The sequence below is a fragment of the Peromyscus maniculatus genome, chromosome 13 (genome assembly GCF_049852395.1).
Source record: "Peromyscus maniculatus bairdii isolate BWxNUB_F1_BW_parent chromosome 13, HU_Pman_BW_mat_3.1, whole genome shotgun sequence".
In the NCBI taxonomy this organism is placed as follows: Eukaryota; Metazoa; Chordata; class Mammalia; order Rodentia; family Cricetidae; genus Peromyscus; species Peromyscus maniculatus.
In genome coordinates this window covers 58,876,327-58,893,354 of record NC_134864.1, presented here as the reverse complement: position 1 = coordinate 58,893,354, position 17,028 = coordinate 58,876,327, and the positions used below count along the sequence as shown (strand labels likewise).

The window sequence follows — 17,028 nt, the reverse complement described above, 5'->3', positions numbered from 1 at the left end:
AAAAATAGAAACAAATAAATGGACTTCACTTAGAATGTGTAAGGAGAATTTTTGCTCTCTCATTCTATTTTTAGAGGCAGCTAAGCCAAGAAGGACAAATGATACTATCCATAACTCAATTGTCAGTAAATTCTGAAGTTTTTATTAATTTCTCAAAATAAAGCTAACTTCAAGACTGTATACATGAATTATATGTGTATATGATGTATATGAGCACACACATAATATACATGTTTATATGTATGTATGCATATAATTTATATAACTGTAGAAGAAACACACTGGGTATGAATTATTATCAGAATTCTTTGTCCAATAATATAATACATCATTAATTTTTATTAACAGTCCAGGATTTGTTTAGCATCATGTTTAACATTTTAAAAATTAAACAGTAACCTTTTTTGTTATCGTGGACAGTGCTATTAAAAAGATTTCTAACATCACTGGTTAATAATTTTCTAAATTACAGAAGAAAATCTTTTGAAATTTCATTATGGGACTTACTTGTCTACTGAATTTTAAAACGGAGAATAATTAGTGCACGAGACGTTTGTATGCCAGTATACAGACATGGGGTCCTACCACTCTCAGGAAACCATTGACTGACAAACATACTCATTGTGGTTTCCAAAGAAAAATGCCTATTTGACTCATGGGAAAAAGTCTGGGATCTGGTCCTTCTGTTTCTGCTGCTACCGCTGAGCACGCGATGCATCTGGGGTCGGCATGGGGAGGAAAGGGTGAATTATTAGGGTAACGCCAATCTCTAGACTTTTCTCCTTCTGTTCTCAAGTTGACAAGTCAGGGAAAGAACTGCAAGGAAACATATAAAACGAGGGACTTCTTGTCCTACTACAGAGATTTTCCTGATTAGAAATCTATGACTTGTTCTTTATCTTTTAAACAATGAAGCCTTTTCATCATTTTCCAAGTTTATACTGCAAGTTGGCCCTGGAACTAGAATCTAAGTTTTCTCTTGGTGTAAGAAATAATTTTACGTTTTATCAAGATAATTGCCTTTCTAAAATTAATCATATGTAATTGTATATATTGGTAAAAATGAGAAAAGGAGGAAAGCATTCTAAGAGCACTAATATACTGGAATAGTATATGATAATGTCAGAAGGGAGTCCTTTTATAAAAATTCTATGAGGTGGATCAACATTATATAAAAACTTTGGTATCAAATGGATGATGATATATGAGGTTAGACTTTTATCTGAAACATTAGAGAAAAAATTTAATATAGTTTAATTAATTAGCTAAAAAAGCAAGACTAATGATCATGTTGATGGTATTTCTAGTATTGGGAGATGTTATTATAAAGTATTAAATATTATTTAAACTCAGACAAACCATGGGAGAAGCAACACTAAATGAGTAGTAACAAATAAAAAAACGTGACAAAGCATAGTAAATGATAACACAGCAAAGCAAATTGACAATTGGAAACCATTCAACTACTACATTCTTTGTTATTGGAAGTATTAAAATTCTATTAGACATGACTCTTATCCAAAATGTTTAAGTATCAAATATAGAAAACAAAATGTTGAAAACTCTGGGATTAAAAGAAGTAACACAAAGTAGAGAAAATGAAAGACACCTCACTATTCTTGGTATAGTTATTATTTATGGAATGGATAAAACATGTAGAAAGTGTTATTACAATTAAACTAACACATAAAAAGCCAAATGCCACATTTACCTAATTAAAATTTGTAAAACAGCAGTAAAAGCAAATTCCATCAAACTCAGACAGCTTATCATGGAATAAGTAAGTATGGTGAGATAGTAACTAACCCTAAGTTTCACAACGGGCAGCTTCTAGCCGGTTCCTTGAAGCTGGATCTTGGTCACACAAGGATCAATGGACAAGAAATCAGTTGAGCTGGACTAGAGCTGCCCAATTGTCTTAATAATGAATGCTCCACACTGTCTGTTAAGTAAAGAGAAAATATAGAGATCAGGAAGACTGAAGTGAAAAAAGATTAAGAACAGATGAGTACAGAACATAATCAACAGTTACTAAAGACTTGTAGACTGTGGTACTTAGGAAATCAGTTTGCTAGGGAGTGAGAAGCTAGCAATGAGCAGACATTGAGGACCTAGCTCTTGCTTGGCCCTTGCTTTCCAAGAACTTACAATCTGCATTAGACACTCCTTTGTCTAGCGTCATGGTGCAAATGTTCATTATCTAGATCAGGACCAGGTCAGCACAGATTACAAGTGAGCTCTAATAGTAACTTCTATTAGGTGGATTAAAAACCATATTTTAAAAAGTGTAGAAGCATCTTGCAGAAGGCTATCTAGAAGGTTGTTAACACAAAAAGCACCCTTTGAGTTGGGCTGGCAGGACAGGTGTAAGAGCTAGAGGACCCCCGCATAACCCCGCTGCACTGGGATTGTTGCTATGCTGTTAAGATTAACTGGGTGCCTGAGAGGATACCCAGCCCAGGCAAAGGTTTGAAATGACTGCTGTCTCAGTGGCCTACTGACTGCAATTCATCCCAAATGAGACGAAGTCTACCGAGACCAGAATCGAGACAACGTCCTTCTAAGCTAACAAATAAACCAAAGTGAGTAGTTAGGCCATTAAAACAACCTAGTTGCCATTACATTTCGGCACCATGGGCCTTGGCTAACTCCTTCTTTTAGGAACCAAGGCTGAGTATTTCCATCTGTTGCAATCTCTGCAGAGCAGCACTGTCCCATAAAATTGTCTATGGTAATGGAAACGTTCCATCTCTACACAGTAAGACACAGTAACCACTAGTATACACGAGTATTTGGCACTAGAGATGTGGTTAGATGAAACTGAGGAAATAGATTTTAAATGTGATTTAATTTGAAATTTATCTGGTTTCCTAAACCAAACTTTGCAGATGATTACTACCAGCTCATTCAATACTGCCCAATGTTACTTATTCATTGTGATATCAGTGTTAGGTGTTAAGTGTTTGTTAGATGAATGGATCTAGTGATAAATACAGCTATCCACACTAGTTAAGTACTTAGAACCTATTGGCTACACTGGGCATATGCTATACATACACACACACACACACACATACATACATACATACATATATATGTATGTATGCATGGAGTTTGATGTGTGTGAGATTGCTTGGCTCTGTGTCTAGACAGAATAGGGAGCTGTGCTAGGTAGCTTTATTATACTCTTAATACATATAGTTTAGGTTAACAACCATCAGAAAACTAGTGAATAGTTAGTAGTAAAGAATTTGGTAAGAATGTGGGTTTAAATTAATGAGAATGATAAAAGAGAGTACACTATTTTTATTAATTAATTAACCAGTTACTTTTAGATTGAGTCTTACTATATAGTCCAAATAGGCTTAAATTTGCAATTCTGTGACCCTAGTGGCTGGGATTACAGGCATGCAAACTCTGCGTAGCTAAAAACTTCAAGGGGCTGGAGTACAGCTTGGTGGGACAGCACACACTTAACCTGTGTAAGGCTCTAGGCTCAATCTTCAGTACTGCAAAAGCCCACAATGAAACACAAAGTCTACATACACTAAACTTGATTTTATACAGAATTAAAAGCATGGAAACTGAAAGTGGAGAAGTACTGAAGAAATAGATAATAATCCCACTGTATAACAATAGAGCTTTTAAAATGGATCTGGAGTAGTGGAGAGAGAAATGAATTTATTATTCTTAGTAAGTTACAGAGCTGAAAAAAAAAAGGACCCAATATATAAAGTAGACTATGTGGCATTAGGTCAGAAAAACCACTGGATTTATTTTGATCATAGAGAATTTGGATGGGCAAGTTAACATGTAAATGATGAAAAAAAATATTATTATTGTTTGAAAGTGTGTATTCATGATTTCCAGTTTGAGGAAGCTGTGCCCCTTATACAGTGTTCTGTCTGCATGTACACCTGCAGGCCAGAAGAGGGCACCAGATCTCATTACAGATGGTTGTGAGCCACCATGTGGTTGCTGGGAACTGAACTCAGGACCTCTGGAAGAGCAGCCAGTGCTCTTAACCTCTGAGCCATCTCTCCAGCCCCATAATTAATATTTAAATGAGGGACTTCCAGGGGAAGATGGTAGACCAGAAGCTGTCCTTCTTTAATATGGCAAGTAAGATCCAGGGAGCACACAATAGACGATATTCCACAGGGAGAGAGAAGGGTATCAGAAACCACAAAGGGATGGGCAGAGAGACTGAAAAACCAGAAACCCAAGGGGCCAGAGGAAAAGTGAGCAGCACCTGCTCTTGTGGTAGGGGCCAGAAGCCTCATTCCAAAGGTAAACCAGGTGCCTTGGCGAATGCATACTGGAAGTCTTATCTGTAGGATGGGCCTACAAATCCAGTAGAAGATTCTGGTGAGATAGTAATTCCTCTAAAACTAGTCAGTAGTGGACAGGTGGTTTCTTCGTGTCTTCTAGGGTGTGGTGAGGTACTAGCTTGAGAGGAAACTTTTTTTAAGACGGAGTTTCCTTGGGGACCACAGAAGAAGAAACAACTGGTCAGAAAACCAAGAGTCAATCTGCCATAGCTCGTAGGGGACGGCTGCTGGCAGTCCTCCTGGCTTGGCAGTGGCAGTGAAGAGCTGGTTGGTTTATGCCCTGCCTTCCTTGTTATCTTTCAAGATCACCTCAGCAGACACTGAAATCCTTAGCCAGCAGTGGCTAGAACTGAGGCAAGCACTGCAAATGTTCACTTCAGGTCAAGGACTCCAAAGCCCTGGTGTGTGACACTCCGAGCGATCTTATCTCTCCACAGGGTGTTCGACGCTCACCAGGGTCAGAAACCAACCAGAGTGAGAGCTCAGTGCTTTGCCCACTTCTCCACAACCCAAACACACACGGGAAACAGGCCACCATGGACCAGCTCAGGAGTGACTGGAAACCTGCCAGCCCACAGCTGGAGAAGTCAAGGATGGTCAGAAGTGAGTCTGGGCAGACAAAGAAGGTAGTCATTTGAAGCATTGTTGAGCTATGGTCCCTTGAACACTTTAGGTACAATACCAGTTTGAACAGGATGAAAGAGAAGAACCCTCAACTTCAACCGACTAACCCCTTCACCTGGCAGGATCCAGAAAAAATGTGTTCCAGTATGTTTGTTTCTAATATTATTTTATTGTTTTAAAAATTCTTTTGTTCTGTATAAAACATCCTCTATTATTATTTTTAAAATATTGTATAGTGAAATCTTTTATTTGACCTAAGTGCCCTTCTTACTTCTATTTTTTATTTTATGTTTTTGAAACAGAGTCTCTCTTTTGCTTCTAGTTTTAAAATAAGGTAAAACGCTTTTATAAAACCTTAACTACACTGTGAGGTATAGGTCACATTTTGCCCAACAGACAATTTGGTCTTCCTTTTCTTTGAGTGTAACACTAGTTATTTTCATTGTACATGTATGGTGTTCCATGAAGATGTTTTCACACAAGTGTATAATACACGTTGAGCAAATTTTGCCCATGTTTTCATACCCTCTCCCTTTTTACCACCCATAAGTCTCTACTCTAGATGGTTTCACACCTACTTTCATGTTTTATATATATAGATGAATTTATGTAGCTATACAAGAGCAACCATATGATACTTGTTTTTTGAGACTGGCTTGATTAGCTTACCATGTTTGGCTCCAGTTGCATCTTATATTTCCTTCAAACCACATAACTGTCCTCTATGACTGAAAATTTTCATTGTGCGTGTATGCATGTGCACGTGTGCGCACACACGTGTGTGTGTGTGTATATAGATCACATTTTCTTCACTCATTACTCTTGTTAGACAATTAGGTTGGTTCCATAACTTAGCTCCACTTCTTATGCTTCTGTAGTCTTCTTTACTGTACAATAAGTGTTTCTTCATCTTGCTCTCTGTCTTCCTAACGTTCTGTCTCCCGAGTCTTTCTTTAGACCAGAATTCCTTTCTTTTTCCTCTTTCCCTGCCTACTTCCTTTGTTCAGTTACTGCTTAAACATCTTTATAACTGTAAATTATTTTATGGAGTGTTTGTCCATGTGTACAATTGCCTATGTGAATGAAGGCATGCACATGCCACAGCATGTGTGGAGGTTAGAGCACAACTTCCATGTGAGTCCCTCCTCCTACTGTGGGTTCTCGGGGCCGACTGCAAATGCTTTTATCCACCAACCCATCTCACTGGCCCTCAGTTACTATTTCTACCCTAAGTAACTTCTAACATCTAATAACTCTGTATTTTGGCCATTTCTTTTCCGTGTTCACTGGTGGTAGACTAGTTGGTTTTTACTTAATTTACTTTCATGATTCTTTAAAAAGTTTCTCTGCCATTTTTAAAAAGAACATCTTTATTTACTCTTTGGCAATTTTATATATGTATACAATGTATCTCGTTCATATCTAAAATCTCCCTCCTGCTCCCCCTAATGTTCCTTCCCAAACTTTATGTGCCCCGTTGTAGAACATTCTACAACGGGGCACATAAAGTTTGGGAAGGACTTTTAACCCTAAACATGGGTTACATTTGTTTCTGCTGTGGAAAATTACTTTAACAGTGTGAAGGTGTGTTACATTTGTTTCTGCTGCATTTGTTTAATGATGTAAAGATGTGTTGCTGTTTCACCTTGCCTGCCTAAAGCACCTGATTGGTCTAATAAAAATCGGAATGGCCAGTAGCTAGGCAGGAGACAGATAGGCAAGGCTGGTGGGTATAGAGAATAAGTAGGAGGAGAATTCTAGGCTTGAAAGAGAAGGGAGAAAATAGAGGGAAAAAGACAGGGACACCTCTGGGGCCAGAAGCCAGGCAGCTGCCAGCCACACACAAGAACCACTGAAAAGTAGGTCATACAGAAAGAAAGGAAGGTAAAAATCCCCAAGGCAGGATGTAGATGAAGAGAAAAAGGTTAAGTTATAAGAACTAGCAAGGAATGAGCATAAGATAAGGCTGAGCATTCATGACTAACATTAAGTCTCCATGTCCTGATTTGGGAGCTGGTTGGTGGCCTAAAAAGAAAGCCTGGTATACCCCCCACCTTTGGTAACTCACTGAATCCAATTATTACCTCCAGCTCGAATACTGACTGACCTTTATAGCTTGAGTTTGTGCAGGTAGGTGTCATGAGTGGTATGACCATGTCATGACCAGAAGATAGCACTTCATAAACCCCCTCCAAAAAAACCCTTAAAATAATATCAGAATTCAACAAAAATTCTAAAAGCCACAAAGCATGGAATGATACATTTTAAGCTCTGAAACTAAATAAGCACCAGTCAAGATTGCTGCATCCAATTACCTTTTAAAACCAATGGAAACATACACATTTCAGAAGAGCACAAATTAATTAGTGAATATTAAAGAAGATAATTAAAAGAAACAACACAGAGAAAGAAAAAAGTCTCAATTATGAAAGAAAAAAATACATTTCAGCCGGGTGGTGGTGGCACACGCCTTTAATCCCAGCACTCGGGAGGCAGAGGCAGGCGGATCTCTGTGAGTTCGAGGCCAGCCTGGGCAACCAAGTGAGTCCCAGGAAAGGTGCAAAGCTACACAGAGAAACCCTGTCTCGGGGAAAAAAAAAACATTTCATGAAAGGAATAGATGAACAAAGCAACCCAGGAAAAAACCTATCCAACTATAAATTAGTGCTTCCTCTTACTCCAGAGGAGAAAAACAATTCTTGAACCAACTAGGAAAACAACCAAAAATGACAGAAATCTACAAACCTATAACTAATAACGGTAAGTGCAAATGGTCTTTACTCTCCAATTAACAGACACAGACCAGGATGAGAAGACGGGTCAATGGGTAGAGTCCTTTCTGAACAGAGGGAGAGGGGGTGCCGCCATAGTAAAGACAGGAACACTTAGATAATGCGCTCCTTACTTTCAGAAATGGACATCTTAAGGATCAGAAAGGGAGAAAGGGCAGAAGGTGCTTGGTGTCACTGGCGTAAGGAGACGCCAAGAAAGCCCTCTCTTTTCAGTATTTGGCACTTTATCAGAGCAGCTGCGGGACACTATTTCAAAATGACCGCTGACGCACTGGTGACTCAGCAGCCCAAGAGCCTGTGAACCAACCTCGGGGGAACTGAGAGCAAGTGTCACAGGATTCTATGTGGGAATCTGGTCAGCAGAATATTACTAGATTAGGAGTGTGTGTGTGTGTGTGTGTGTGTGTGTGTGTGTGTGTGTGTGTGTGTGTGTGTACATACAGGGGTAGGACAAGCTTTTACAACTGGACTCCTAAGGATTATCCAGCTGTGTGACAGGTGTCTGAGAGTCCACTTGTGAAGCACTGCCCACTGATGGAGAAGCATCAGTAGCTAGCCCTGTCAAAGGATGGCCTGTAGGTGAGAAGAACATTCTAACTCCATTCCTGAAGTGCTGCCAGGGTTGGGACCAGTAGCTGTGAGCAAACACTGCAAAGGCTTGCCTAGGAGTGTGACAGGCTTCTGGAGCCAGAGAAAGAAGAGCGAAAGACTTGAGACTGAAATCAGAGAAAAGGCCAGACTATCAGCATACTCTATAACCCCATCCAGCTATCTTTCCTGGACATTTATCTCATATATCCAATGCACGGATCAGGAGTCCCAACCCATATTCTGTCTAGAGAAGTATAGCTCTGGGATCCCTCCCATCCCAAAGAGAGCCCTTTGCAATAAAGCTGTTACTTTCACTTCTTTTTGGAGGCTCAGTCTTGTGTATTTCTTTGATGTTCAATACTTTGTCCCATTAAACAAGCTTGGTAATCCCCTAGATCACCATTGGCGACCTCATTACAAGATGGAAGCCAATGCTTTACAAATGCCGGGCAAGCGCTCGACCAACTGAGCTACATCTCCAGCCCACCCTTTATTTTTTAAAAAAATTATTTTATTATTTTATCGGTCTGAGCATTCTGCTTGCATGTACATCTGTGTACCCTGTGCATGCCATCCCCTGGAACTGGAGTTACAGACAGTTGTAAGCTACTACGCGGGTGCTGGGAATCTAACCCCTGCCCTCTGAAGAGCAGCAGTGTTCTGAACTGTTGAGTAGTCTCTCAAGTTCCTATCCTTTATTTGTTATCTCATTTAAAAAATAAATTGAAAAGATTTTAAAAGTATAGGTGAAAACTAGAAAACTGCTCTGGGAAAACAACTAGAGAATTGTTAGTAGCTCATCAAAGTAGGAAAAATATTTTTCAAAGTAATATGGAAAGATACAACTGAACACAAGGAAAAAGAGCCATATGTTACAAATAAGAACATTTGAGGACAGGTACCTGCAGAACTGAAAAGAACTTTGGACAAGAATTAGTAGAAGACCCTTAGGGTTTGGCTAATGACTCACCAAGTCTTGACTAGACACCTTAAATGGTTTGATGGTTAATATTGATGGTCAACTTCATGATACCTAGGGTTACCTTTGAGACAAGCTGCTGAGGAATCGTCTAGATGAGATTAGCCTCTTTATATGTCTATGAGGATTATCTATTTAGATTAGGGTAACAGTGGTGTATTCTGGCTAGTTTCTTGTTACCTTGACACAAACTCAAGAACATCTGGAAAGAGAGAATCTTATTTTTAAAGATTTATTTATTATGTACACAGTATTCTGTCTGCATGTATGCCTGCAGGTCAGAAGAGGGTGCCAGATCTCATTACAGATGGTTATGACCCATCATGTGGTTGCTGGGGATTGAACTCAGGACCGAAAGAGGGAATCTTAATTGAGAAAACTTTCATCAGATTAAACTATATGCAAGTCTGTGAGGCATTTTATTGATTAATGATTGATATGAGAGGGCCCATCCCACTGTGGATGATGCCTCTCTTGGGCAGGTGGTCCTGGGTTGTATGAAGAAACAGGCTGAGAAAGCCATGGCAGCAAGCCAGTAAGCAGTGTTCTGCCATGGCCTCTGCTTCAGTTCCTGCTTCTACATCCTGCCTTGAGTTCTCAGTGATGAACTATAAAGTGTAAGCTTAAATAAACCCTTTCCTCTCCAAGTTGGTTTTGGTCAGTGTTTTATCATGGCAACAGAAACCTAACTCAAACAAGGTGGGTTCAAGCCTGACCCTGAATGTGGGTATCACCACTCAATGGGTTGGTGTTCTGAGCTGCTTAAGAAGGGACAGAAAGCTGAGTATCAGCATTCACCTCTCTCTGAGAGCTTCCTGACTGGCTGCAGGGTGACCACCTGCCTCACGCTCCTGTCACCAGAATAAGACAGTAGAAAGAAAGATAGAGAAATGTTGATCAATGGGTGCTTAGTTAGAAGTAGACAGGAGCAAGAAGATTTAGTGTGCTACTACAAAGTAGATAAAGATAATGATAAAAACGTGTGGGAGGATTACAGGCTCAAGACTAATTTGAGCTACAAAATTAAATACTGTCTCAAACATTCTTGGAAGTATCAAAAGTATTTTTAAAATAATGAAATCCCGTTAGTAGAAACATGTGTGGAACTTGGAAATCACTATGTTAAAAAAAATGACCTAGATACAAAAACATAAGTACTGCATGATCTTTTGAAATCTAAATATGTGTGCACCTACACATGTTCGTGCATTATAAATATATAAATGTAAAAATGTAAAAAAAAGGAAAAAGAATAAAAGGGAGCTTGCTTTCATTCTCTCTCTTCTACCTTGTAAGCAGCTTCCCAACCTGTGAGTTTTGACCCTTTGAGGGTTGCATATAAGATATCCTGCATATCAGTTATTTACATTACAAGTCGTAACAGTAGTAAAGTTACAGTTATGAAGTAGCTATGAAATAATTTTATGGTTGGGGGTCACCAGAGCATGAACTGTATCAAAGCGTTGCAGCATTAGGAAGGTTGAGAACCACTGTGTAAGGATACAATAAGAAGATAGACACTTGCATCTGCAGGCATGATTTCCCAGCTTCCAAAACTGAGAAATGAATATGTGTTGCCATAGCAGCCCAGCTTATGGTACAGTTGTTAGAGAAGATTGAACTAAGGCAACTTTGTGTTGAGGAAATAATTACTGGTCATAAAAATTGTATTTCCCTTGATTAAAGTCAAAGTCAGAGTCAGAAATTACAGTTTACTAGAAATCCCAAGAAATGAACAAGGTATTAAAAATAGTGCTTTGAGATTAAAAAGATCAGAGGTACCTAGATACATACGTAGACACATAAGATCAATTCTTGTGTACATTCTTTGTAAGTTCAGCTCATATGTTATGACTTACTATAGAAAGATGGATAAAAAAATCTAAATATTTCAAAAGCACGAGGTTCCTCTGAAATACTGAATTTTTAAAATTTATTTTAACCATCACATGAAAAACAATTGTATGTATTAATCGATTACTTCTTGTGGTTTTCAATGCATTGTGTAATGTTGAAGTTAGGTTAAGCATCTTTATCTTCCCTAAGATTTAACATTTCTTTAGTGTAAAAACTTTCAAAATATTTACTTTTAGTTTTTTTGAATGCATAGTACATTATTGTTATGTATAGTTACTACTTTGTAAGAGTACACTAAATCTTTTGTTTTCTGTTATAATCAACATTTCTTTATCCCTTATTATTCCTACTTAGCCTAGGTCTGGTAAAGAACAGGAAGGCAATAAAGGTGCAGATTAGACAAGAAGAAGCTCTCTCTTGGGAAGCTATGGTGTGGTGGTAAGCTAAGGTTAGTCAGAGGCTCTTCACTATTTCTCCGATCTCTTTGACTACTACCCCTGTATATGGCTCTGTTTCTTATTTAATAAGACTGTTTAGAAATTCATCTACAAATGGCGCCAAGACGTGGGGCAAGAGTTGTCACCTAAAACCCGAGAAAGCTTTTAAAAAGGGTTCTAAAATGGAGCCAACAGCAGCTTCCTAGTTGTCTCTCTCAGACCAGCCGCAGCCTGCAGGCTTGAGCTACTCTATGCCAGGTTTGTGGGGTGCAGGCTTGACCTGCAGCATGGCCTTTGCTAATAAAGTCAAACAAACAAACAAACAAACAAACCAAAAAAAAAAAAAAAAAAGAAAGAAAAGGTTTTTGGTCTGTATGTTGCTGGATGAAAGCATAGACCCATTGCCTCCCAGAGTCAGAGGAGAGCATGGCTCCCTGAGCTGGAGGTGAATTATCTCTGCCACATTGGGAAGCTGAGATGGGAGGAGTCAGCAGCAAAGTCTTCTGCTTCAGTACGAGCCATTGCAGTTTAAAGCAACAGTTACACAATAAGGCAGATTCAGATAGACTAAGACTTTACATGGTTTACAAGGTGTGTAAAAATGTACGTAAGTTTGCAAGAGAGAAGAAAATGAATATAGACAGTTATATAAAGAAATAGTTTTAAAAAATAAAGTCTTTTTTGCAGGGTTGAGGAACCTAGCCAGGGCCTTGCGCTTGCTAGGCAAGTGTTCTACCACTGAGCTAAGCCCCCAACTCCTAAACATAAAGTCTTTAAAGGGACAGTAAAGGTAGTATAAAAAAATAAAGCCACATAAAGATGGATATTACACAGAGAATCTGGATTGTGTTGTCTTTGGGATTTTTTTTTTTTTTTTTTTTTTTGGTTTTTCGAGACAGGGTTTCTCTGTGTAGCTTTGCGCCTTTTCCTGGAACTCACTTGGTAGCCCAGGATGGCCTCGAACTCACAGAGATCCGCCTGCCTCTGCCTCCCGAGTGCTGGTATTAAAGGCGTGCACCACCGCCACCCGGCGTCTTTGGGATTTTTAACTGCAGAAAGACATTTGATTGTAAAAGCTGCTGAATTAAACCAGTATGTATATTTTAAAGGTACCTTGATTTCAAAATTTGGATCTAAGGATATGTTGCTTTGGAAAGGAGGCTCTGCTTTTGTTTCCACAGAAAGCAAGAAGGTATGGATTTGTTCCAGATTAAGTTACATCAGGTTTGACCAGCCAAGACTCCCTGAAAGGTCTCTGATGACATCATGGCCCAGATGATCCAACATCCAGAATGGTTTCAAGGCAACTGGCTCAGACAATGTAGCCTCACAGACTATTCCAGTCAGGACTTGACCATAATTCTTAATTTCTCAGAATCCCCATAAGAACACAGCACCATCTATCAGGAGGAAGCAGCCTAGAAAACTATGCCCACATTCCCAAAAAATGGATTATGAATGTTTGTTTAGATTGTTGGTTACAAACTGTTATTAGTCATAATCAATCTCTTTCTAAAAGAAGAAAGGAGGATGTGATATAGAAATATAGGATATAGATATGATAGGATGAAAGAGTAGATTATTGAACTTACTTTTAAAGAGCAACAACTTGTTTAAAAATGTTTTACACTGCTATAGATTTTACTTCACTGATAGAAATTTAAAGTTAATTTTGTTATACTGTATGTATAACATACAGTATAACATACCTTGTTTAAGGTATTATGTGTATACAACTCATTTAAAGTTGTAATGTATCATTAAGAAATACAGATTAATAGTTAATCATCTATGATAATCAAACTTATAGTCATGTTAGTTTTCTAAGTATACATAGGTATATTTCAGATAGATAGGCAATAGCCAAACACTTCAAAGACTTACAGAATACAACATTTAAAATGTTTTAAAAACTTAGACATGTCTGCTCCTGGCAGGACCCATTTACTTCAGAGAGAAGGATGGGCATCAAAGACACTCCACGTGGAATTTATCTTCTTCTTGGCAAAAATAGCCATTTAGGCAAGAAACTGTTCTTGCCTGGACTGCTTGACAAAATGTATTGACTGGACATGCAGGACTCATAGGAAGGTGACCACTGAACTTTACAAGACAAAATGGTCATTCAGTTTCCTGCTTTGCAGAAGAAACTGCCAGACATTCTACAGGACAGAGAGAAGTGACTGAGAGACTCTAGGCCTGTAGGCTGAAGAATGGATGCCCTAATACTGCAGAAGAACTTTGGGCAACTGTCCAGGCAGCCAGGTGTCTCTGTCATTCTAGATTTTTGGAAGTCGCTTACAAGGCTCTCCCTTTTTACTTAGGTAATATTATATCCTTCTGAGGTCTTTGATGTAGTTGAAGACTAGATAGTTATAATTTCCTTAGTTATGATAAAAGATAAATTAGATATGAAACCTTGGACTCACAAATAAAGGACAGATAGAATATCTTCTTTAATTTTGCCAAATACAAATAGACTAGATATTATAATTCTTACTTGATAATTGTTTTGTTATATGTAATTTTACTAAAGTTAAAAACCTTCCTTTTAAAAAAAAGTAAAGGGGAAGTGCTAGGGATGTCTTTCTGCATGCTGTGAATGTGTTGCTCTGATTAGTTAATAAATAAAATGCTGATTGGCCAGTAGCCAGGCAGAAAGTTTAGGCAGGACAAGCAGAGAAGAGAATTCTGGGAACAGGAAGGCTAAGCCAGGAATCACCAGCCAGACACAGAGGAAGCAAGATGTGAAGGCAGAACTGAGAAAAGGTACCAAGCCACATGGCTAAACATAAATAAAAATTATGAGTTAATTTAAGTGTAAGAGCTAGTCAATAGTTAGCCTGAGCTAATGGCTGAGCAGTTTAAATTAATATAAGCCTCTGTGTGTTTACTTGAGTCTAAGTGACCACAAGGCCACGGGAGCCGGGCAGGACCAGGAAAACCTCAGCTACAGGTAACTACCATTCTACTTGCAGCTTCCATTGGATCAATTTTCTCAGATTTCAAGAGTGATATCATGCAGTACTTAGTTTTTTGTGCCTGGGTTATTTTACTTATAATTATGTAGGTTTCATACATGTTGCAAGTAACAGGATTTCACTATTCCCCCTACCCCCACCCCTGGAGCTGAGGACCAAACCCAGGGCCTTGTACTTGCTAGGCAAGTGCTCTACCACTGAGCTAAATCCCCAACCTCAGGATTTCATTATTTTTAATACTACCAAAGATTTATTTTTTTGAGACAGTGTCTAATTATGTAGTTTGGGTTAATGTTGAACATACAATTCTCTTGCCTTAGCTTCTTGAGTTCTGGGACTACAAGCCAATTGCCACCACACCAGATACAAAATTTGACTTTTTAACTCTAAGACTAGTACTGTTTTATACAGAAAGCTACATTTGTTAGAATGTTTGTTGTAGAACTCTGCATTTATTTCATGTAGTAAACTGTATTTTTCATATTGGTTGTTATTCTTTCTTTTATTTATTTATTTATTTTGATTTTTAAAAAAAATTTTTCGAGACAGGGTTTCTCTGTGTAGCTTTGCGCCTTTCCTGGATCTTGCTCTGTAGACCAGGCTGGCCTTGAACTCACAAAGATCCGCCTGGCTCTGCCTTCCGAGTGCTAGGATTAAAGGCGTGCACCACCAACATCTGGCTTGTTATTCTTTCTCACCAGTTGCCTGTATCATTGTTTATATAGTTTGAATAATTTCACCAGTGCAGTATGAAAGATCCAAGTACTTTCTTAGAATTCAGAAGACAGAAAGGCTGAGGCTTTAACTAAGGGGCTAAACGCTTGCCTAGCAAGCTTAAGGCTCTAGTTTTGGTCCCCAGCAACATGAACAACAACAAAAAAGAGAATTAGGAAGATTTAACTAAAGACATTCTTTCTTATAAAAATTTGTCACGCCAGGCGGTGGTGGCGCACGCCTTTAATCCCAGCACTCGGGAGGCAGAGCCAGGCAGATCTCTGTGAGTTCGAGGCCAGCCTGGGCTACCAAGCGAGTTCCAGGAAAGGCACAAAGCTACACAGAGAAACCCTGTCTTGAAAAACCAAAAAGAAAAAAAAAATGTCACATGTAAAATAAAGTGACTCTAATACAGAAGCTCATTTTCCTAGATGGGGTCGGCTACGTAGCCAAGGCTACCCTATAACTTGTGATTCTCCTAACTTGAGTTCTCAAGTGCTAGGATTAGAGATGTGTGCCACCATAGCTAGCAACTGAGAGGTTCTTAACTAGTTTAATGTATTCATGTCATAAGCTTTCAGCAGCCCACTGAGGCTATCAGAATTATTCTCAGAATATTTTAAAAACATAAAAGAAAAATATAGGATTATGTTATATTTTGAATCTGAGCTAACCTCCTCAGGCTCACTGTTGAAGGAAGGACTGGTCTCCGGCTTGTGGCACTATTTTGGGAGGTTCTGAAAACTTTAGGAGGTGGTGCCTAGCTGAAACAAGTTTGGTTACTTGGGATCCTTGGGGCTGTATTTTGTCATAGGCCCCTCTTTCTCTTTTTCTGTTTCCCATCCACCATCAAGTGAACAGTCTGTGCAGAATCAACTGTCAGACTGAGTATGCTGAGACCAAGAGCCAAAATACGTCCTTCCTCCTTTAAGTTGTTTCTATCCTGTTATCTTCCCTCAGAATGACAAAAGGTATGTCCGACACAGAAGAAAACTGGGAAGTGGAGTTCAGTGCTGTGACATGCTAGGCATGTCTAGCACATGCTAGCACTCTACCAACTGAGTAACATCCACAGAGCCTGCCTTGAATATCACAAGAGACTGTAGACCTAACTTTTGGACAATATTGCAAGTGTTAAGACTATGGGAATTCTTAGAGATGGACTAAACACATTTTTGCATTATCAAACAAATGTGGTCTTTGAAGTCTGGGGACAAATGGTTCAGTTTGAATATGAATGTCCCACACAGGCTCATTCTAGAAGATTTGGTTCTTAGCTAGTGCCACTATTTTAGTAGGTTCTGGAAACTTTAGGAGGTAAGGTCTAGCTAGAAGAACTAGATCACCATGGATGTGTCTTTGTGGGCTGTATTTTGTTGTTTCTTCTCCTTCTGGTCCACCATGATATTTTACCTCATCATTGGTCTAGAGTCAGTGGAGCCAAAGATTATGGATAGAAACCTCTGAAACCATGAAACCTATCAAGTCAAAAATAAAGTTTTTGTTGTGTTGTTAAAATTCAAGTTGTTATTTCCAATCATTTGTCACATGAAAAGTCTGATTAACATAGAGAGATTATAAGGGAAACAAAGTAAGCTGTAATGTATTCCTATCCATAGACTCTTGAGGTATGGGTATGTCTCTGAACCAGAATAAAACTCAAAGTACAAGGCTATAGAGTTGGCTCAGTGGCTAAGAGCACTGGTTACTCTTGCAGAGACC

At 38.8% G+C, this 17,028-nt stretch overlaps 1 protein-coding gene across 16 annotated transcripts in view; it reads right to left on the bottom strand.

Moving 5' to 3' along the window:
* Window positions 1–17,028, bottom strand: part of Boll (boule RNA binding protein) — a 100,998-nt gene that overhangs the window by 26,622 nt on the left and 57,348 nt on the right. For 5 of the 16 annotated variants that reach the window (XR_013044159.1, XR_013044157.1, XR_013044158.1 and 2 more), the window contains exon 11: window positions 1,807–1,942. The exons of 7 other annotated variants lie outside the window; for them this stretch is intronic. Coding sequence is in view for 4 of the 9 variants with exons in the window: in XM_076550371.1 (XP_076406486.1) it covers window positions 1,919–1,942 (24 nt within the window). In the remaining 5 variants the exon portion in view is untranslated. Of the gene's footprint in view, window positions 1–1,616; window positions 1,943–17,028 lie in introns of those variants that run through there. 4 more of the 16 variants (XM_076550371.1, XM_076550374.1, XM_076550368.1 and 1 more) reach the window with 1 other exon arrangement.